This window comes from Cupressus sempervirens, chromosome 10 (assembly GCF_028749045.1).
Source record: "Cupressus sempervirens isolate cs-2001-9-10 chromosome 10, ASM2874904v1, whole genome shotgun sequence".
In the NCBI taxonomy this organism is placed as follows: domain Eukaryota; kingdom Viridiplantae; phylum Streptophyta; class Pinopsida; order Cupressales; family Cupressaceae; genus Cupressus; species Cupressus sempervirens.
In genome coordinates, this window is record NC_143127.1 from 981,060,000 (window position 1) to 981,082,829 (window position 22,830).

General features: G+C 34.8%; 1 protein-coding gene across 2 annotated transcripts in view; it reads left to right on the forward strand.

Annotated features, from left to right (window-relative positions):
* The first annotated feature begins 355 nt into the window (after positions 1-355).
* Positions 356-22,830, forward strand: part of LOC149537255 (serine/threonine-protein kinase BSK1-like) — a 97,484-nt gene continuing 75,009 nt past the window's right edge. The window contains exons 1-2 of one of the 2 annotated variants that reach the window (XM_089807573.1): positions 356-1,645; positions 20,983-21,141. In XM_089807573.1, coding sequence (XP_089663699.1) covers positions 1,508-1,645; positions 20,983-21,141 — 297 coding nt within the window. In that variant the 5' untranslated portion in view covers positions 356-1,507. The remainder of the gene's footprint in view (positions 1,646-20,982; positions 21,142-22,830) is intronic. The other variant, XM_089807574.1, reaches the window with a different exon arrangement.

Below are 22,830 nucleotides of genomic sequence, written 5' to 3' on the forward strand. Positions count from 1 at the left end.
AATAAGATGGAACATTGAAAATTATTAGTCTAATTTAAATTATTATTATTATTATTAATTTAACCACAATTGAATTCAAAAAAATGAAGAATTAAAGAATAAATAAATATAAAAGAAACTAAATATGTTTAATCAATAAGAAAGGAAGAATGAATTTCTCGTAATAACTATTTTAGTTTTCCATACTTATTACTAACCATTTAATGTAGAAAACAAAAAGAAAACAAAAAGTATGTTTTTTAATTTAATTAATCAACAATAAAATTTAATGCTGAAACAGTCAAATAATCTAAATACATGGGCACAACGAATGCACCCGATAATGCATAGTTGAGAAGCGATTTGGTGTCGCATTTTCTGTAATTGGTGCAGCAAATAACATAAATAAAAATCAGAACTATATGTCAAGAACACCTGCAAAGTATTATATCTACACTCCTATTCTTTCCAACCGATTCTTGCATATCAGTGATACGTCTCATGCAAATAAATAGACACTTAAAAAACCATTCGAAATCAGATTTTAATTCAAAAGAATTAGTCATAAACAGACACTTAAAAAACCATTCCAATTCAGATTTTAATTCAAAAGAATTAGTAAATGTTTCGGGCAAAAATGGAAGTGAAGAGCACTCATTTTTATTTCCATCTCTCTCTGTTTTGACATATCTGTGTTGTCATTACTCATAACAAGTATCTTCACAAAATCATTCAAAAATACAACATAACTACACCTCAAACGCGTGCCACACCTCACCAGAAGATTCCATGCAATGGATTATAGCAAAGGAATCATCATTAAATTACATGATTATAGCAAAGATTCCGCCACTGTTCCTCAACCCAGTCGGCTAATTTGCCGCTAAAGAACCAATGAACGTTGATTTGCCTCAGAGAAAGGCTATTTTTTGATGTTTCTAATTGCGGACGAGGCTATTTTTTGATGTTTCTAATTGCGGACGAGGCGGGGTTTCGAGGGCTAAATTTAGCAGCGACTCCGCTATTTCGGCGACTTCCCGGAAAATAAACCTCGCCTGGAGCAGATTTCTGCAAGGGGAAAGGTTCTAGGGTTTAGCGGAGGGAAAAATTTTCGGTCGCGCGGAGGTCTCGGGATCGAGCCCCTGTTTAGCTGTTCGGTGACGATTAGTTTGGGAAGTATCAACATTGTGTGTGGAGCAGATTTCTGCATATTGCGACTGGACAGGGGCATGTGTAAGGATTTACCTACAGCAGAGAGGTAATTCTGACTTGTTTTTAGGAGCGGAGGCTAAATATAGCTTATGGCGTGAGAATTATTTAAGAAAAGAATTATTATCATATGAGCGAATTCTTCTTCGTAGCACAGGAGGAGGAGTTTTTCTAAGCATGTGAAATGTCATATTAGTGCTAATAGTATTCGCGTTACCTTCCGCCCTTGTGTGGATTTGGGTGACATCTTTGTGCTTCCATTTTCTTATTCTGGTTAAATGATGTAGCCCTTCTGATAGCGACATAGGATCTTTATCTTATGCAATATCAACAAGACTTAAGTAAGATAGTCAGGGGACTCAAAAAGATGATGACCTTCCGGCACGTCAATTGCATCATGGAAGCCGTCGTACATTTCTTCAGATGCACCATTGCTCGTGCAAGTCATAATGCCCAGGTGCTGTACACAATGCTGAGGGATTTGTTGTGAAATAATTTCAATTTTACTACTCCTATTTAGTTTTGTTCTCATAGAACACTTGATTTTTGTGAACTAATCAGTATATTTAAATAGATGATATGTGGATTTTTAAAAAATAGTCATCTTGTATTTGTATGCTCTGTACGAAAATCCATTCCTACTATATGCCAAAACATCCCCTCACCCCGTACAAACTTAGTCCATCGTACACTCTACATGGTTGTATTGTACGGGTCCCATCGTACGTCAACACTCCCCCACACAGTAAGGTCTTCCTTACTCTAACTCTGTACGCCCTCTTAGCAATCCCTTACATCGACTCTATTTCATAGTCATCGTTCTATATAGTTTTATAAATCAATTTTATGTGTTGATATTCTTTTCCTCAATGCAGAAAAAACATGTACGTAAATATACTGTTGTTTCAATTTTTTATATGGTGTTAGGTATATTTGAAACATGGGGTCACATTGCATGACGTTGCACATAAGGAGTGAATACAAAACAGTTATCTGTATACAAAGAGATGATCTTATTATATTTGTCCCCGATTCTTTATTTTTAGTAACATAAAGTGAAATTTAGTTCATAATATTAATACACTGAACAGTGAAACTCTAACCATACAATGTGGATGCAATTTGTTCCATCACGATTCAGGTTCAAGAGGAACCCTACCATTTACAGTTTGGAACTTGGTGACTATGTTAGAATTTTTTTGATACATTCTGGAGGCCAAGAAAATTTGGAAGTCCTGTAATTTTTTTTAGGATCTGAGAAGTCTGGACTGAATCAGACAAATCTAGCTTGTTCAAAATGTCTAAATTTGAGCTATATCTGTCAGGATGTGACAAAACTTCTTTGGACATACGTTCATCTTTAGTATGACTTAAAGTAAAGACATTTGAAACTTTCTATCAATTGCCATGTCATACATCCAATCAGAATTTCATGAAAAAAGGGAAGCTTGTGAAAAAAACTTGAATTGCATAATTTATCTGCATAACAAATCCCAATTTGTATTGAAAAGCAAACAGCATGTATATTTCAAATGGTACTAGTAGCAAAACACATACATAAATGGGCCTGAATTCAGAAAGATGTAGAGAGTTGTGAACATGGAGGTGGGATATAAGTAGGTGCTTTCCAACATATGCGGAATAATGGGCTTCAATTGGAGCCAATTATGACAGTCAACCTTGCATTTTTTATCAGTAAAATCAATCAGTTGATTTCTTTGGAGAAGTAAGAGCCATGAAGCAGTTCTTAGGCATCAAAAGTTGGAAAGCTGGAGAGAGATTGAATATTTGTGGCCTCTGTGAGTTGCCAGATATAGACATGCAAGAGTTTCATAAACACTAGGCTTGCTTTGTCTAAGAAGTAGCAATTTTATGAATATTGAAAGTAGGCGATTTTGAATAATTGGGTTAGTTTTGAAATATAGGTGTTAGTTTTGTCATGTGACAACAATGGCTGAAAAAGACCGAGAACTCTTCTACTTACTTTCCTAATTGGTTTCTAGAGACTTTGGGTATCCTAACTTATCACATGTAAATGTCCATTCAAGCAATTTAGAAGCGTTCAAGTTTAATTTTTTGAACCGTAGTATTTATAAGTTAGAAACCTACCATAGGCAAAAGAGCATAGTTGAGTGTATAAAAGAGCTGCTGTAGTGATCTAGAGATGGAAATAAGTTGTTTCAAATTTTCAAGCAATCTAAGATCATTATTTCCATTCAAGATAGTGGAAGGTGTGTTTTTAAATTTTACTCACTAATTGATTTAGTTTTCTCCTCGGAATTACATCAGATATATAAGCAAAATTGCATCAGAATTATGAGCAGAATTACAGTAGATTATGAGTAAATTTATAGGAGACCTTTCAAGTGATTTAAGGTATATATGTGGCAAACTTTTTAAAGAAGTTGAAGGCAGATTTCTAGCAGAACTTTCAAGGAGATTTGAGCAGATTTATAGCAGACCTTTCAAGGAGATAAAAGGTACATTTATAGCAGATCTTTCAAGTGATTTAATTCTGATTTTAAAGGTGATTTATAGGAGATTTGAGGTAGAGTTGAAGGAGATTTGTTTTCATGATGAGTATGATTCTCTTGTGTTACCAGTTGATGCCTCTCAATAGAAGAGATTGGCCTCTCTTGCTGGGTTGGTGCTCAATGGTGGGGATTGGTGTATCCAGTGAGTTAGTTTCTACAAAGTTTTGTATGGACTGCTGTCTTCAATAGGTTGGTGCCTACAATGTTTGTAAGAGGAGTCTTTATTAACAATATTTTGCCATGGTTTTCTCAGGAAAGCATTTCCACATAAATCTTGTGTTCTTAGTTGCTGATGTTGCATGATTGATGATTATTGTGATTATCAATTTGGAAGAGTAAAAGATTGCCTTATACTGATTTACCACACCTTTAGTATAAGCATGTGCTCATCACTTTGTATATAGACATTTTTAAATTCATTTCTTACGCAAACCTCATACAATCGTCAAGTTCTGAATATAGCTAACACCATACCAAAAATTGAAATAGGGGTATACTTATGTGTGAATATTTTTGCATTGTGAGAAATAATATCAATACATATTGATATAATTGATTAGCACACTATATGAAGCGATGTCTATAATGCTTGATTAGATGTTTACTCAATTATGAAGTGCAATTAAATATGATAGCTAATGTAAAGGCCTAAATTGAAACAATTTTATAAACTTTTTGTTTCATCAACATTGTTATCCTCATATTGAACTGCCACCATTATATTTGTGTGCTGTAGTGAGACGGATTCTCATGCAAGCCTCACACAGTAGATAAAGAGCAATTTGTTTAGTAGAATTTTCGTTTCCCCTTGAGAATAGTTCTGATGAACCTTTGGTAGTCTCTGCATCAAACACAATCTGTGACTATACAATTTGCATCCATGCAACATAATTGTTAACCATATATCACATATCTCCTATGCAATTAAAACTTGATCCAATATATGATCTCCTAACCAAAAACATAATTCCTTTCGGCTTCTAGAATGAAATGTGTAGAATCTTTGACCAAAACAATAAAGCGATGATAGCCAATCAAGAGTAAATAACTCTGATGTTGGCTCAACCAAAATATATCATTTATGGAAATTAATTCTCCAACCAATACATCATACTGGTAAATCATTGCCAACCGCCCTGTTCTTCACAGAACTGTCAGCCCAATACTCAGAAATGAATATCTCCATAATGCAACCACTTCAAACCTTGCGATGATCGTACTAGACGTAATCATGTGTACCACCATGCCCCACAATCTCATGCTGTAACTAAATCTGCTCATATTTAATTGGTCTTTCTGACTGCCTGAACACTGCTTCCAGTAGACTAATTTTTTTTGCAAGTGTAAAACTTCCAGTAAATCCTCTCAACTCCAAAATGACCATGAAAAAGAATATTAGTTGTTATCAATGACAACTTACCATGCTTTGCTAAACACTCTTGCCCACACAACATGGGTGGCCTATGTAGACAGAGAACTCGTCTTTGTCCTGCCAATCATGTCTCAGTTCTAAGCCATACACGATTGTTTCCAGTCTTTAGTTTTACTTCCAACAACCGACCATTCTGGGTTTGTAGAACATTTACTGTAGCTAAGCCCAAGGGCATTTTATAACACCCCTTGTTCCACAAGTGGCAGGAGTTCTTGTCCATCCAACATGGGGTGGCCTACTTAGATAGGGAATCCATCTTTGCCCACCCAACCGGGTCTCCTTACTAGCCCTTACATGATTGTTTTTATAGTTAATACTATAATATTGCATACCAATCACTTTCTTTAATATTTTAGATTGTTGTACTATTTTCTGAGTTCTATTCAAATTATACTTGGTCATTTGATTTATGCCGATTGGTTGATATTTGTATGAATGTTTGATTGATTGAGTGAATTCCTTTGATTGTATAATTTGAGGTATTGGTGAGTGATGATTAAGTGATTGCTGATAAGATGATTGACCAGTGATAATGTAAGGAGTGTTGTTTGATATATTGGCAAAGATGATTGAATGAACGCCAATTTGATAGAAAGATGCTTGATTTCTTGATTCCAAGTTGAAGGGATGATTGATGTGGATTTGATGATAGTTTGCTTGATTTCATGATGGATTAATGATTGATGGATAAATGAAGGATTTCTTTTGATAGATTTATTAGTGATCCTTGAACACTTGGAATAAATTCTCTTGTTTACTGTATTGGTGAAATGTCTCCACCTTTTATGAGGATTGAGACACCACAATTCATTGTTGCCTTTGGGAAAAAAAATTGTTATTCCCCAAATCATTTTCCCTTGGATTTCATCCTCAAATAAAACTTTATCTTCTTTATATCATCTAGTGCGAGGATGAGTCACATCTCTTCATCATGTCTTTCCTTTGCAATAGTTACACCCTTTCACAGTTAACACTTTCTGAAAGGGACACAATCCTTCATCATTTTCGCTCTTTGAGATAGACGACCTTTCATAATACAACCCTTTGCCCTTTGAAATAATTACTTATTTTCTTCCCGCTCCTACGCTCCCTTTAATCCCTCCATAATTCCTATGCTCCATTCTTGTTTCCTCCTCCCACATCTCCTTTCAAATGATTTTTTGCTATTCCTTTTGTATCTCATGTTTGAGGGACATTTATTCTCTTATAATTTAATTTTATTATTATTGCTTATCATTAATTCCAATTTCAAAAAGATGACATTTCAACGAGGATAGATTGAATTCCAAGCCCTTTTCGAGTTTGTCTTTATGAGAAACCACATAAAGTGATATAATTCAGTTTCATCTCCTTTATGAGCTCTAATAATCCACTTAGTACACAAATATCACACTTGCTGATGAGTTTCCATTAAATGCACGCTGGTAGGCTCACAAGGGAGACAACAAAAATCCTAGACATCTCTATGAAATTCCTTTTCATGTGTAGAAGCAGCCCAAATAAAGTCTTAAAGAACCCTTGGAACTGGCCCAACATAAAGAGTGATAAATATGCATGTTATAAATTTGTGAATAAGAATTTTTAAAATTTCTTGTTAATCATGAACAACGTGATAAGATTTGGAGATCTAAGAAGGGACCACAATCAAAAATTGCTGAAGGGTTTGTTCCTACTCAATAGATGGATCTTCAACTATAAAGATTTGTTAGTAATGGTTGAAAAAAACTTGATGTTACTAGAATCTATCAACCTTCAAGTTTGTTTTCACTTAGTTATAAAGTACTTGCTACCATCTTGGAGCACTAGCTTGCAAATTTCCTCGTTCTGACATCATAATACCATAAGGAATCAAAAGCAATATGCCCTTATTTAGTGGTGAAAGTTCAAGTGATAAAGTGCTATGAAGCCCAAGTGCTTTTTTGAGATAACGATCTAGAACACTATGTGAATTTTTTAGGCAACTCTAAAGATGAGGTTTTATCTTCTCAACAACACTGTCTACAGGGATTAGGCACAAGAAGACTGAATCGTCCACCTCAAAAATAAAATTAGCTTTGTGTTAATCCACAAAAAAACTTCTATTGATTCTGTGCACTTTGAAGATTATTCTTAAGTGACTTAAGGATATCCCGACTCTCCTTAATCCAATCCTTGGCCTTGGGAGTTATGTTGTCTCCAAATTCCAATTCTATGTAGATGTAGCATCATATCCATATAAGCTCAAAAATGAGTCATCCCAATCAACCAATGATAGGTGGTATTACAGCATTGCTCAATTGAATGCAACAACCTAATCTAGGCCTTCTACTACCCCACAACATAATTGGGTAAATACCCTTCCACCCATTTGTTAGCAATCTTCGTTTGACCAACTGTTTGTGTATGGTAATTACTGCTTAGGGTCAGCTCTATGCCAGCCATCCTAAATAGCTCTTGGTGGAAGACATTGAGAAACCTGTTATCTTGATAATTTACAATGTTATTTGGTAGCCCATGAAGTCAACACACCTCTATGAAGAACAACTTTGCAATGTGAGGTACCTTGTTCCTAGATGATATGGCAAAGAAATGTGCATGTTTGGTCAATTTGTCAATTACTACCTAGATGCCATCTCTACCATGCACTCTAGGAAGGCCAACAATGAAATCCATGGATATGCTTTCCGACTTCTACTCAGGGATGGATAATGACAACAATAAGCTTTCTTGGAAAGTATTCTTTGACTTGTCTTGTTGTCAAGTCATACATTCACAAAGGCTCCAAAAATATTTCTCTCGCCCCACTCCATCTTCCTTTATCCTTTCCAAAATATTCATTTCCTTAAAAGACATGCCTCTTCCAAGGGAAGCAATTATCTGAAGTGTCATCACTGTTCATGAACTTAACTCCAAATGAACAAATTGGACCCCTAGGCATGAATTGATGCTTTTCTTAATGTTTGTTTGTTAATAAACATGATGCAATAGAGTCGCAGCCCTTTCATGTAAGATGAAGTCACACCTATTGGGAAATCACTAATTTTCATTAATAAGCTTGTCTTCTTGTTAATTGCCACTGTTAACAAATTGCACCCTTTTACTGGACACTAACTATTTACCATTTTATTCCTTTAAAAAAAATCTAAAACAGATCGATGTATTATGGACATTCACTCTAATACTATTATTGCATATTGCTGCATTATTGAATACACAACACTGTATGTGTAATATTGCCAATTTTACAAATAAGAATGATTTTTGTCTTCATTTGGTTGCTGATCTTTGCTATTATTCTATGCTATTTCACTACGTTACACAGAGTGCTTCTCTCAATTGTGATTGCTGCCTATGATCACTATTTCCATTTTTAATATGGATCGTCGCATATTGCACTTTGCAGTAAGCTGTCATATGTATATATATGAAACATTGTTTTCTTGTTTGGATTGGATGGGAACATCACAGTCTCCCCTCCTTGAATCTGCTTACCCACAAGCAAGATCAGATGTTCATGATGATACTAGGGTCTCAATTACATTGGTAGGTCGCCTCTACACATACTCATGTCTTGAACTTACAAGGTTTGTTAAACTTAACCATATTATTAAAAAAACTATCCATCATATCAGTTCTAAGGTTCCAAGGGTGGCAGCACACTCTGCTCATAATGTAGCTAGGTTGAACAAGGGCAACAGCAGTCCTTTGATGTCCTTTAGTAAGATGAGTAATCCAATATTGTACAAACTCTTTAGAAGATGGTCATTTGAGAAACCCAAACCCCAGAATAATAGGCTTCTGAAAATCATTATAAGTTAAATTATTTCCATTGCTGTTGAATCTCAATTGATTGAGTTAAATTATTTCCATAGCTGTTGAATCTCAATTGATTCCAGGATTCCAAGTTTTCCAATCTATGGCAACCATCACGATGTTATAACGTGATTTCTGGAGGTGAAAATCTGAATGGCACTTGTAGAACCTGTTTTAATTAGCTTCCATAAAGTTGGCAATGGTTCAAGCCATTTGGCCTTGAATTGATTTTATCATTATGGGAAAACAATTGCAGTAATAACTATTTTATGTAGGACATAAACTGGAAGTGTTACTTCTCCTTTCCGTTGAACTCAAGTGTTCAACATATGGTCTTTGAGCTATGGAATGATTCTTCTTCATTAACCTGATCTGAATTGCAATCTTTTATAGTTTGATAAAAGAGTGATTGGTAATAGCATCTCTATGGTTTGTCTCACTACTCCAAGCTTGTATCCACAGTTCTTTGATAGGAAATGTGCTAAGGTCCCAAGTTTTATGTTCGTTTTGAACCTTATCATATGACTCCATAATAGCTTCTTTTTTTGATTTGAGAAACAGATTATCATAGGTCACATTAGCTTCAACCTCAAACAAGGGATTATTAACAAGCTGAAAGTTATCCTTTTTTCCAAACCTATCTTTTTTCCAAATTTTATTATCTGATTTCTGCAGACAATAGTTTGAGTCATGGTGCTTCGCTATGTTTTTGATCCCTTAATCTCATCATTTCCTTCTTTGACCTCTTCTTTTTTCGAAGTGTCCAGTTACTACACCTTGATTTTCTATCTGTAAGGTTTCATGAGCATATATCAACTTATCCATTTCTTGCTTATGTTGATCTGGCATCTCATGACATCTAGCTGTTGATCTATCTTTGCTTACTATGTTTGTTATCTCATCTTTCTGTGACATTTCATTATTTATCTTCCTCAAGGTGATCAAATTGGACACACAATGACTTCTTATTCACTATCATTAGAAATGATACTCTTCTCATCCACAGCCACCAACTTGTTAGTGGATGCCATGTACTTATGAGGATGAAAAGCGTAATTATGAATGCCATTTTGACTTAGAAAATCATTAGTTATCCTCAATACATGATCCTTAAGATGGAGTAGCAACAATCTGATAATCTTCATGAATGTATGTACTCAATTTATTTTGATAGAAGAAACATGTGAAGAATCAACTGCTTCTTGTAATGCTTGATGATTATCTATTGATTTATCTTTTTCCAAGGTTTCGTGACTTGCAACTGTCAAACTCTTTACGCTATCTCCCCTTGGTGCAACAACCTTCAAGGCCTTAAATGACTGATTATTGGTTAGATGAGTCTGTGCGTGTGTGAAACTCTTGATGCAATATTTGAATCATAATCTTTCCTCTCTTGTACATTCAAGCGTTCATGCTTTCCAATTTTATTCAATAGGTCAAAGTAATGATCTCTATGCTCTTTGGGCAAGTGCTTCATCCTTACAGGCATATCGTGTTGTAATCCTTATCTATCCAATCCTGTTGAAATTGATCTTGTAGATCTACCAATGTGGGTTCATTGCTTTCTTCATGTTCCACTCAGGTGGGAATGTTAGTATCATCAGTATCGAATTTGTTGAATGCATATGTCTAGTTGGAGTATGATTACTGTTGGATTGATCTCCATTTCCTTCATGGCCTCCTTTGTTGCCATTACAATTGTTATTGTTTTTGTTGCTTAACATGGATTTTGTTAGTAAGTCCAACAGTCGAGCCATTCTTTCTTGACTGATTCTTTGCTCTGCAACTGTTTGATTCACGCAGTTGGTAATTTTTCCATGTCCCCCCATACCAGTTTCTTCTTGTTTGCTCTTCTTTGAGGAGGACTTGAATGTTATCTTATCTTCTGTAGTTTGGTGGATTTCTTTCTGTAATAGCACTTAGTTTCTTTATGATTCATAACCTTCAGAAGTTGGCGATATAGCTTGCTCTAATAACATCGTAATGTCCCTTATATGATTTCCTAGGATCTGGACAAATTCTTATAATGCAAATTGCAACAGACTTCTTTCTATCTATAACATACACACAACTCTTTAATTTTCCGCAAATGAGTTTATGTAATGTGACTTGCTAATTTGTATAGTATCAAAATCGCTTTCTAATGAATTTGACAAGGAAAGATTGATCAATGCAATTGTCTGCTATCTTGATGTAAAAAATAATTCTGGTATAGTTCTCAAATCAATGATTGTATAATTGCTGTATTATAGAAATTGTCCTTGATCAACAAATATTGATTATATTATCCTTATATCCAAATGCTCTGTGCAAGATAACCACTTATATAGTAGATATTGATCTGAAAAATGGATTGAACAAACAACTGCAATATCTGATTTAACTTTGGTAGGAATGTTGTTTATGAAGATTGTTCTGAACAAACTAATGCAAGATAAATGTTGATATGACAAGGGTTGATCTGATTATATATAAATAGGTTTTAAATATTATACTGATCTGAATTTGACAAAGAGTTTTGTGGTTCTTTATAAGAATCGAATTGATTACAAACCTAATTGCTATTATAGTGATTGACAATGGATACTCTTACCACTGTTCTTGATCTTTATCAATCTTGCCACTGATCCTTGCTGCATATCATGGCTTGATATAACAGCCAATCCAAAATTCGCTATCACTGTCTCTGATATGATTCTTATAGCTTATGTGATGTTCTGATGACACTGTCTCTGCATAACAATATCTTTTAAAAACATCAATCCATAACATAACAATATCTCTAAAAACATTCATCCATAACTTTAAACTGTGGCTCGATCTGAGTGCCAAGTTTGATCTGAATATTATAATTAAATCTTCATATATATTCCTCTCACGCTCCATTTTCCTATATATCTTTCAAAATATGCTTTTCCTTAAAAGGTCTGCCTCTTCCAAGAGAAGCGATTACCTAGGGTCATTACTTTTCATAAACTTATCTCGAAGCAAACAAATCACACCTCTCCATATATTGCTGCTTTTTGAATGTTTGTTAATAAATACTGAGAAATAGAATTGTACCCCTTTCATGTAAGATGAAGTCACACCTATTGGGAAATCACAGGCTTTCATTAATAAGATTGTCCTGTTGCTAATCGCTGCTATTTGTTGTAGGTTCATTCTAAAGAAGCATACACATCTGGCAAATACCCTTAGCTGGATACTTTCAGCCTCCACTGCATCCGAATGGTCTCTCATAGTTGTGCCCGTACAAGCCTGCACTTCTCCCATCACCTATCTACCTGCCCGTACAATTTGACTCACACCTGTGTTGCATCCCTTGTATTGTATAACACCATATGACATTCTTGCTTAGAATCCACATACCTCTATACATAAGACCATATGACATTCTCCTTCCTGCCTCCCATGTACAAAGACACTATTGCGTACAACTTCCACAACCCAACAATGTATGACTTATTATGAAGTAATTGGTAAATATTTGCTTGATATTAACAAAGACCGAGAGGTCAATATATACAAAAGAATGAATGATGTTTCCTTAGGAAACAATCATAAAGAATAGAAACATTCTATTCTAGCGAATAGAAAACTAACAGTTAACTACATGCAAACTAAATATTAGAAATATTCTAATATTTACAATAGATTACAAATAGATAACCATTAGATAATAATAGATGCCATTTATTATTGTAATACCCTCCCTTAATGATTAATCTATTTACAACACCAAGCTGTCTTTTGAATTTGACAAACTTATCAAAACCAAGAGGCTTGGTGAGAATCTTTGTAGTCTAATCTGCTGTAGAAACATACAAGTCTATTGTCCCATCCTCAACCATCGTATGTAGTGACAGTGAACATCCACATGCTTGGTTCTTTCATGGTAGACTGGATTCCGTGCTAATTTGATAATGCCTTTGTTATCAACAAACAAAGTGGTTGGTCCTACTAGTGATATTTGCATATCCCCAAGCATCCGACAAAACCAAACAACTGCACATTCTGCCTTAACAGCCCCTTTGAAATTCAACCTCTGTGGAGGAGAGAGAAATTGCCTGCTGCTTCTTATTGGTCCATGGGATGACACTAGATCGCAAACCAAACACATCCAAAAGTTGAATTTTTATTGTTAACAGAGCCTGCCCAATCTGAATCTATGAACCCACTAAGTCTAGGATTAGAACTCTGAGAGTAAAGAAGTCCATAATCTGTAGCGCCCTTCACATAATGAAGCACATGTTTTGCTGTCATTGAATGATCAACCTTGGGAGATGTCATAAAGTGTGAGATGTAGTTGATTGCGAAGTTGATATTAGGCCTAGTAGTAGAGAGGTAGATGAGGTTGCTTACTAGTTGCCTATATGTAGTATCATTGATGGGAGGAGAATAAGACTTAGGTGATAACTTGAGATCTTTCTCCATGGGTGTAGATGTAGGCTTGTAATCTTGCATACGAAATTCGTCTAATAGAGCCCTAGGATATTTGGACTGAGAGATGAATATACTTGAAGACTATTGCCAAACCTCAACACCTAGGCAATAATGCATGAGCCCAAGGTTAGTCATATCAAAAGAATGGCATAAACTTTGTTTGATTCCTTGAATTAAAGATATTAAACTGTCAGTGATGATAAAATCATCCACATAAATAATCAGAAGGATGATGTCACAGTCAATAGTCTTGATGTACAAATTTGAGCTCTTCTAGAAGCCTTGATCATTGAGGTACTTAATAATTTTCATGTACCATGCCCTAGGGGCCTGCTTCAAGCCATAAAGAGCTTTCACTAATCTGAAAACCTCATGTTCTTTACTGACAACCTTGAAACCATGAGGTTGCATCATGTAGACTTCTTGTAGGTCACTATTTAGGAAAGCACTCTCGACATCCATCTGATGGATCTTCGAGCCAAATTGTGCCGCTATGTTTAGAACTAATTTGATTGTGCTTATCTTTGCAATAAGAGTAGAGGTCTTCTCATAATCTAATGCTAAGAAAAGCCCCTTGCAACTGAACGAGCTTCTTTCTTATCCAAAGTACTATCAGATTCTGTAAACCCATTTGCAGCCAATGGATTTCTTCCCTGGTGGAAGATTAGAAAGGACCCAGGTGTTATTCTTCAGCAGGCTCTGGTCTTCAGATTTCATGACTTGTTCCCATTTTGGAATTCTTTTAGCCTCGGAATATGTTTGAGGTGTTTGAGGTTCAAACCCACTACGAACATTGGCCATGAGAGAAAACTTAACTGACTCTCGGAGCAATTCTCCCATCAATGAGCCCATCATCTCAAAGATCAACAAGTGTCTTAGCCCACCACTTAGGCCAGAGAGGAGAGTGACCAACATTAGTATAAGGAGATGCTCTATGATCAAATTCCTCATTAGAAGAATCTGGATCAAACTCAGGTGAAACATCTACAAATCTGGGTGATCTTGTAGGAGAAGCTAGAGATGTTTGTACAAGGATCATTGGAGTTATAGGAGCTACTAGAGCCCTCCCATCAGGTGGACCTAATGGAAGCCTAACTCCCAAATCATGAGCCTTCATAGGATGATTTTCAAGATTAGGAACAGGAGAAACAGGCATGAATAGTCCTTGCTACTCATCAAAGACTACATCACGATTGTACAGAAGACGAGCTGTCTTAGTGTCGATCAAGTGATAGTCTTTGTGAAAACTACTGTATCCAAAAAAATGAGTTTTTGACTCTTGGCATCCAACTTGGTGCGTGACGCATCAAGGATCCAAACAAAAGCAAGAGAGCCAAAAATCGCTAGGTGGCTGATTCTAGGCTTGTGACCTGACCAGGCCTCTTCCAGAGTCTTACCTTTGACCGCCACTGTAGGTGACCGGTTCAAAAGATAAACTGTAGTGTTTGTCTGCTTTTGCCCAAAACTTCTTCAAAACATGTTTGTGTTCAAGCATGGATCGAGCCATCTCGGTGATTGTTTTGTTCCAACGTTGAACTGCACTATTTTGTTGTGGTGTGTGGTTAACTAGCATTTGATATCATCAGTATCTAAGAATCTAGAGAATCCATTAGAACAAAATTCCCCCCACTGTATGACCTAAGAGTAATAATAGATTTCCCAGGCTCTTTTTCAACTAAAGATTTAAACTTCTAAAATACAATAAATGCATCTGATTTCTTTTAAAGAAAATATACCCACATTTTTCTATTGAAATCATGAACAAACAAAAAATACGTGGACCCAAGAACATAAATAGTGGCCATAGGGCCGTAGATATCGACATGAACAAGCTGAAGTACTTGAGAAGCTCACCATGAATTGTCGTTGGTGAAAGGTGTGCAATGTTACTTCCCAGCCTGACATGCATCACAAACTCCAAACTATTCTAAATTTCTTGCGACCTGAGGACACACTATTCTTGAGAAAGATAAGAGAGATAATGCACTTTTAAGTGCCCATATCGCTGATGCCAAAGTGTGCTAATAAAAGACTGCCAAGTAGCCATAGATAGAAACCAAGAATTACCAGAATCGATAAGTTTGAAAAGACCATGATCCTTAAGACCTGCTACACCAATAGATTGTTGCCCTATCAGTGATGGTACACTGATGTGAACTGAAGGTAATATCCAACTGTAGGGAATGTCACAACAACTGACTGACTGAGAGTAGATTAAGTTCCATCCTTGGAATGTAGTACACCAAAGAAAATGAGATTCCCCTCAGTAGATTGAATTTGAATGTTGCCTTTGCCGACAACAGTGTACTCTTTTCCGCCACCAAAAATAATAGAATATGAATAAGGCTGGTAGTTAGAGAACCAGTCTTAGTGGTGAGTGAAATGACGAGAGGCACTTGAATCAATATACCAAGCAAACGACTTCACATGATCTGCAGGCCTTTTAGCCATGAAGGCATAAAAGGGAAATTCCGTTGGCTCAGTGTGCTTTGCACTGTTTTCTTTGGGCTACGAACTTGATTGCTTAGATTGTGCAACTAAGCATTTTTGACATTCAACCTTCATGTGACCATACTTGTGGCAATAGTTGCATTGAATGTTTTTTTTCTTGTAGCCTTCTGAAGATGAGGCAGAGAACTTTTGCTGAGAAGACTAGTGAGACTCGCCTTTATCCTTTTGAAAGGATTTAGCAGCAAAGGCTTTCTTTGTGGAGGTGGAGGTGGAACTGCTACTAGAGTGTTGTTTCTACCAATCTTGCTGAAACATAAGTGTGCAGAGATCTGTGAACTTCAAATCAACACCAGTAGAAGTGATGTTGAGAGTTTCAATAAAATGCTTGTAGGACTTGGACAAACTTTTGAGGGTTATGACCACAATGTCCTCTTCCTCCATCTTGTGTCCAATGGCAAGCAATTGATCATGGATATATTGAATCATATTCAGGTGTTCATGGAGCATTTTCTGCCCATCCATGATAATAGAAAACAGAGTGTTCTCGAGAAAGAAGGCTTTGCTTTTGTTTGATGTCTCATGAAGTTTCTTTAGATGCTCCCATATCTCGATAGTTGTTTTGTCGAATGAAATTTGAGGGAGTTGATCATCTGGTATGGATAATTTGAGAAGCATTACCACCTTCCAATTATTTAGGTCCCATATATTCTGATTAGTACCCCTTGCAATTGAACGCTTTGTAACACCCAGAACAATCTGATCACTATTTCGATAGTCAAAGATTGCTAGTATCCGTTGCTTCCATGTGCTATAATTCTAACCATTGAATTTTGAATTGGCTTCGAGCAGAATATTAGTTAGAGTTGCCATAGCTCAGTTTTTAGTGAAAAAGCATGAAGATTTGTGAAGGCACATACTTTGAGATAAAAAAATGGAAGACCCAAAAAATTGAAGAGTTACCCAAAAGAGCTCGAAAAACCATAAAATTATATCTTGTCAATTCTCGGATCCATTGGCTGAAAAATTGGGCCACTTGGAAAAATCTGATGACAACCTAGTTGAGCTCTCAAAAAAACCACCAAGAATCTGTAATTAGAAGAATATTTCGAGCCAAAAAATAGGGTTTTCAAGCAAAACCGTAGTTAGCGGCCATGGAAGGAAATAGTTGCAAAAAAAGTAGTTGTTGGGCGTGGATCTTATAGAATATCATAAGATAGAATTTTAATAATAATTAGATAATACAATATTATTAAATAAATAATGATAATAAAGTTATATTAAAACTAATACTAAAATATAAATGTAGGAAATAATGATTATTTAATCTATATTATCAATGAATAATTGCGATGATATTTTAAATTATTAAAAAATAATAAAATTTCAATGAGTAAATAAAGAAATAAAATTAAATACAAGAGACAATATTGTAGAAAGTATGTTAACTTTCTAAATAGAATTTAATAATAAATACAAACAAGTAAATAAATAATATAACATAGAATAATATAAATTAACTAAATTTAATGAAAAGTCAAGAGATGTTTAACAAATAGACCTGACTTCTTAAAATTAAGATATAAAAGGAAAGAGAGTTTATTTTAAAGAGAGGAAAAAAGAAGAGGAGAAGATAGGAGTTCAACAATGAAAAACGGATGAGGAAAGTAATATGAAGAAAATAAGGAAGTGACTTTCTGAAAACGTATCAATGATATTGAAAGGATGTAAACTTTCGAAAGGGTCATAATTATGAATAGTTGTGACCCTTAAAAAAAATTGTGATTGTAAAGTATTGAGATTTTTCCAAAGAATTTTAGTTATGAAGTGTTGTGACTTTTTAAAGGATTTGTATTATGAAAGGTTGTGACTCTTGAAAAAAAAGAAACAAAAAAAATATTTTATCCTTTCCTTTTAATTAGAAAAGGAAGAATTTTAGAAAGTAAATATAGAGTTGAGATAATCAAGAAGGAATAATTCATTGAAGGGCTGACTAAGGATAGAGCCACATGGACCAAGAAAAGAAGGTAAGAAAGGTATGTTTATGGATTATATTTGTTTAATTATGTTTATGATTTTATTTATATTAATGAATCATACTTGTGGATAATATTGTGTTAGCTCATGGGGTTAACAACATACAGAATAATGAGACTCAAAGCATGGAGCATGTGAGATATTAAGATCTTCATTGTCCGCCATGGCCGAGAGTCAATGTGCTAGAATATTCTGATTATGTCAACATATGCATATGTGATTGGCCTTGGATAGAGGATGTCTATCCAAGAAGAATCTTAAGGGGTGTGCTCCCAGGAAGACAGCGAGATAGCTATGAGCTAGGGAGCCCGATCTGGAGACCTTCTTAAGATTGGGATTAAATTAGAGGGTAGAATAATATAGTTAGTTTTGTTGTTGTGATTCTAACCATTATTTGCAGGAATTACTTGTCCCAAATCTACCCTAATAGTGGGGACATTACATTCTGCTCATCATTTTTGCAACCATATCTATTGTTATGAATTGAAGTTTGGCATTTAGAAAGAATGAGAATTTAGATCAGCAATATATTCCTTGCGTGCAAAGTGTTTGACAAAATTCTCAGGTCAAGTAGTCAGGAAGTTGAATTCAAAATTGCTAGGGATATTGCAGTTTGATCTCCCTTGGATAATCTACTCAACCTTCACCATCTTCTTGCTAACCTACTTGATCTCTCGATGGTGCCTATTAAAATTCAGACCTTACAAGTTTAGGGGTAGTTTTGTTGGCGATCTTGGAGTTATATACCAGTATGTTGTGTTATTCCACTCTCCATGGTTGCAATCATTCTCATTTTATTGCCATTGTTGTCATTGTTTCCATGGTTACCCTGACTTCTGTAACTCATCAGCTAAACCAACTGATGCTATCATCTAGCCAAACCATTTAAAATCTCCATGGTACTAAGCTTCTGCTCATCACGTCTATCACCTATACTTATTCAAAATTTGAAGTAAGAATCTCTCTCTTCTCCAATAAGTGATAAACTCTGTATTCTCTAGACTCGTGAAACAATTTCAGACATACTTTTCTCGCAACCCTCCAGGCTGGCAAGGTTGCCCTGATTTAATTGTAAATGCATGGACCCAAATTGCTATGCAATTTTTTTCACTTCCCTTAATAATTAATTAACTACCATTTGATCAACAGTTAACACGCTTGTTATTTGAAGAATTCTTGGTTGAGGCGTGCTATGCTTATTTTGGTAACATTTCCATTTATAACATTTGTAAAGTATTCATGGGACTCACTATTTGAAGTAAAAATTTATATGACAGTTTACATTGAGCAAGATACCAAGGTACAATGTAATTTGAATGGCGATTTTTCTTTACTAAAGAGTATATGTTCAGGGCAATGAAAATGAATTTTTGATCTTTGAAGCAGTAGGAAAATACTTTAGACATAGTATAAAATTCTCTAAGTTCTAATTTTCACTACTTGAAATGTCAATAAACCATAACAACATATTATCTCCTTTTTGATGTTAAATCACTATATTCTCCCTCATATTGGGCTGCAGGAGTTTACCAGCAAAGAAAATACCATTGCCCAACTGTATACTGATGAGGCATCTAGGGATGTGAGTTTAATTGCCCAATTAGGTTGTTAACCTCTCATGCCAACAACAATCACCCTTATTACCTAACAAAGTGATAGAATACCTTCAAAGCCAATTTCCAACTGCATATGATGTGTTAAACATCTTAGAAATATTGACTCCTTGACTAAGATTCTGTAGGTCAAATAACTTGACTTGCTTTTTGTTCTCTTTTGCTTAGTTTTGAACAAAAATGATGGGTAGTAAAAATACTTATATTGCCACAACATCATGCAATAACTCATTGCCCAATTTTCGGTAGATTAGCGGTTGGATTTGAAAGTCACACTCACAACCACCCCACAAGACTGAAATTACATACCAAACTGTTATTTTGTCTTTCTTGTAAATCTATGCAATCCTCTAATGATTTGTCTTGCCTGGAAGACTTAGCGAACTGCCCAATATTTTATTCCAAGCCTGAAACCTGTATGCTTTCACCTGTAACCAACTAGGAGGATAGTTTACCACCAAAACTGAGTTCCCTTAGGGTTTTGATCCAACGAAAAGCTCCAGATCCACAATAGAGGAAATAAACCAAGCATACCAAACGAACTCCCAATTATTCTTTTTATATTTACCTTCCAAAGGGCTTTTCAACTTCTTTCTTAAAATAATTTATTAAAGCACATTTATAGAGTGACTTTCTTAATTTCCCTTCTAATTTCACTCAAATGGCTATCTAATTTGTTAAATTTAAGCTATTAGTAAATATTATTTTATTGGGCAACTTTTAATTAATTAAACAAATTTATTCCTTGGTTCCCTAGAAGTTTCCTACTAGAATTAAATAGGCTAAATGGGTCATCTTTGACTTTACCTGAAAGGGGACACTATAAATTCCCAACATTTTAATTATAAATAGTGTATACTATATTTTAAGATGTACGCTTTCTATTATTTTTTACTTGAGGCTCATATATTGGGTGTAAAGATGATTGATATATTTCCGACTCTCTACAATGAATGCATACTAATGATACTCCTGGCAGCCTATAAAAATGGACAAGTATCTTTAATACTTTAAATGAGCTCTAACTTGGTTGTTTTGCCTTTTTTGGTTTTGATAGCTAGTATTCAATCAATGAGAATGAAGCAGAGTACTTTTTGTACATTTTAATGCCTTAAAACATCACCAAAGCAATTGTAAAACCAAATATAATGAAATATATCTACAAATATTTAAAGAACACAATAGAGAATTTGTGGCGTAAATGCTTCTGAGAATTTTTATCACAATTTGTTTGACCAACTATCATATAATTTGAACCTTGTTATCTATCCTTTTCTCCTTGGTTATTTGTCTATATGCTATTTCTAATTCAATATTGTGTGTCTCTCATGTACACTATTGACGTCAATGCTACACCTTAATCTAGGTTCAAAGAGGAGAATTTAGTTATGTTTTACATTTTTCTAACTTGATAGATGATTTCTATTAAGGGAGCTAGTTAATGCATTTTCCGCTTATATATTAAATTGAGTGTAAAACCAATGGGTGACTACAGGCCCCTTCTCATCTAAGGATGGTGACATCAAGGGGAAACAAAAGTTCTACTGAGGAAAATGCTCTTTCTTTGTTGGGCAATGCTTGTATGAGAATGGACCTCATCACAATACATGATATAATGATGGAAGCACAATATGAAGATGATAATGTTGGTGAGGTAATTGTTTTTCCTATTGCTCTAATTTAATTTTTCTTTACAATTTAGTAAATATCTAATATCAGTGTCAGATATGCCATTCTATGTAGTATTCTGAATCAGTTATCAATATTTTTTTTTCCATGATGCAAAAGTATATGCGTATACCTATTTCCCCTGTTTGAAGTTTTGGTATGTTGGCTATATTTGAAACTGGGGGTTGCACATAAGAAATGAAGAAAACAGTTTCCTCTACTGATAGATGATATTATCTTTTTCTTCCTTGTGTACTGTGTTTTGAAGTAACATAATTTGAAATGTAATTTTGCAATATTAATAAAATATGAATAATGAAAATGTGACAATACAATGTGGATGCATATTTGTTCCATCATGATTTGGGTTCATGAAATATTCTTTAATACTTTTGTAAGAAGCAAACAATTAGAGTTTGGACTGTGGTTACTATGTTTGAAAAAATTGATGCATTTGAGAGGCCAAAAAAGTTTGGAAATCATGTAAAATTCTATTTGAAAAATCTGAACTCAATCTGAGAATTTAGGTGGTTTAAAAAATGTAGAATTCAGCCATACTTGGATGGATGTGTCAAGTTGTCAATGATGTTTTGGACTTGCCTGCACCTTTAGTTTGATTTATAATAAAAATCCTTGAAAGAAAAATAATATCTCTCTCCATCTATTGCTTGTGTGATACGTTTGTCTATGTGAGTTTGTGACCATCCTAATGTGCAGGGAAGAACACTAGGTATCCAATCTGTTAAGTTTGTAGTTCAGTCAAATTGATATGATTGTAAGATTCATTATTGATGATAAATCATCTTTAGATAAATATTCTTATATATATTGTAGATATATAATATTCTAACTAATGATGATTAACTATAGAGACATGTCTCCTCTCATATTTATGAGTCATCAAATCTGCATTTGGAAAACATCAATTACAATGGCCATGTTATTACATTTGTAGAAATCGATCCACAAAACTCAACATGGTATCAAAGCAGATTCGAACCTCTGGAAATCTTAATACTTGTTTTCCCCTTTGAATGAATTCTTTATCTCATTAAGATCTATGGTATTAAAGAAAGATTAAAGTCCCCAACATTAGAAGGATGACACATAAATATGCACAGAAAATGGTGAAAATATCAGGTCGTCTGAGTCATAGATCTTGGCGTGAGACTCTTGCACAAATCTTCAGATGTATGTATTCAATGTTGTTTTTTGTAGGAATAAAAAATTGTCACTAATGTTTAAAGATAGTTCAGGCCAGGCAGTAGCTCTTGCCAGATTCTGATGAGTAAACTAGGTTGTCAAACCTCGATAAGAAGTTATCGGGGTTTGACATAGTTGTTGACATATCTAAAAATATCAATGTGGAAATAGAAACTTCAAACCTGATGCTAGAGCTCTTGGCAGGCTGCAGCTAATGAAAAAAGGTGGGGCTTCAGAGAAGTATCTCCCATTTTACCATATTGAGTAAATAAATAAATAAAACTGAATTCAATACCAAACATTCGCAATAAGTGATAGGCTTCATCAAAGACAATGAGCTTGGTTCTTATGATGACACTCACCGAATGAAAAAAAAAATTAACTATATGTGAAACTGGAATGAGCTGATGGTGCATGCATAAACAATTAGTTGATGTACATTTTTGCAAGAAACATTGCCACAAAGACCAAC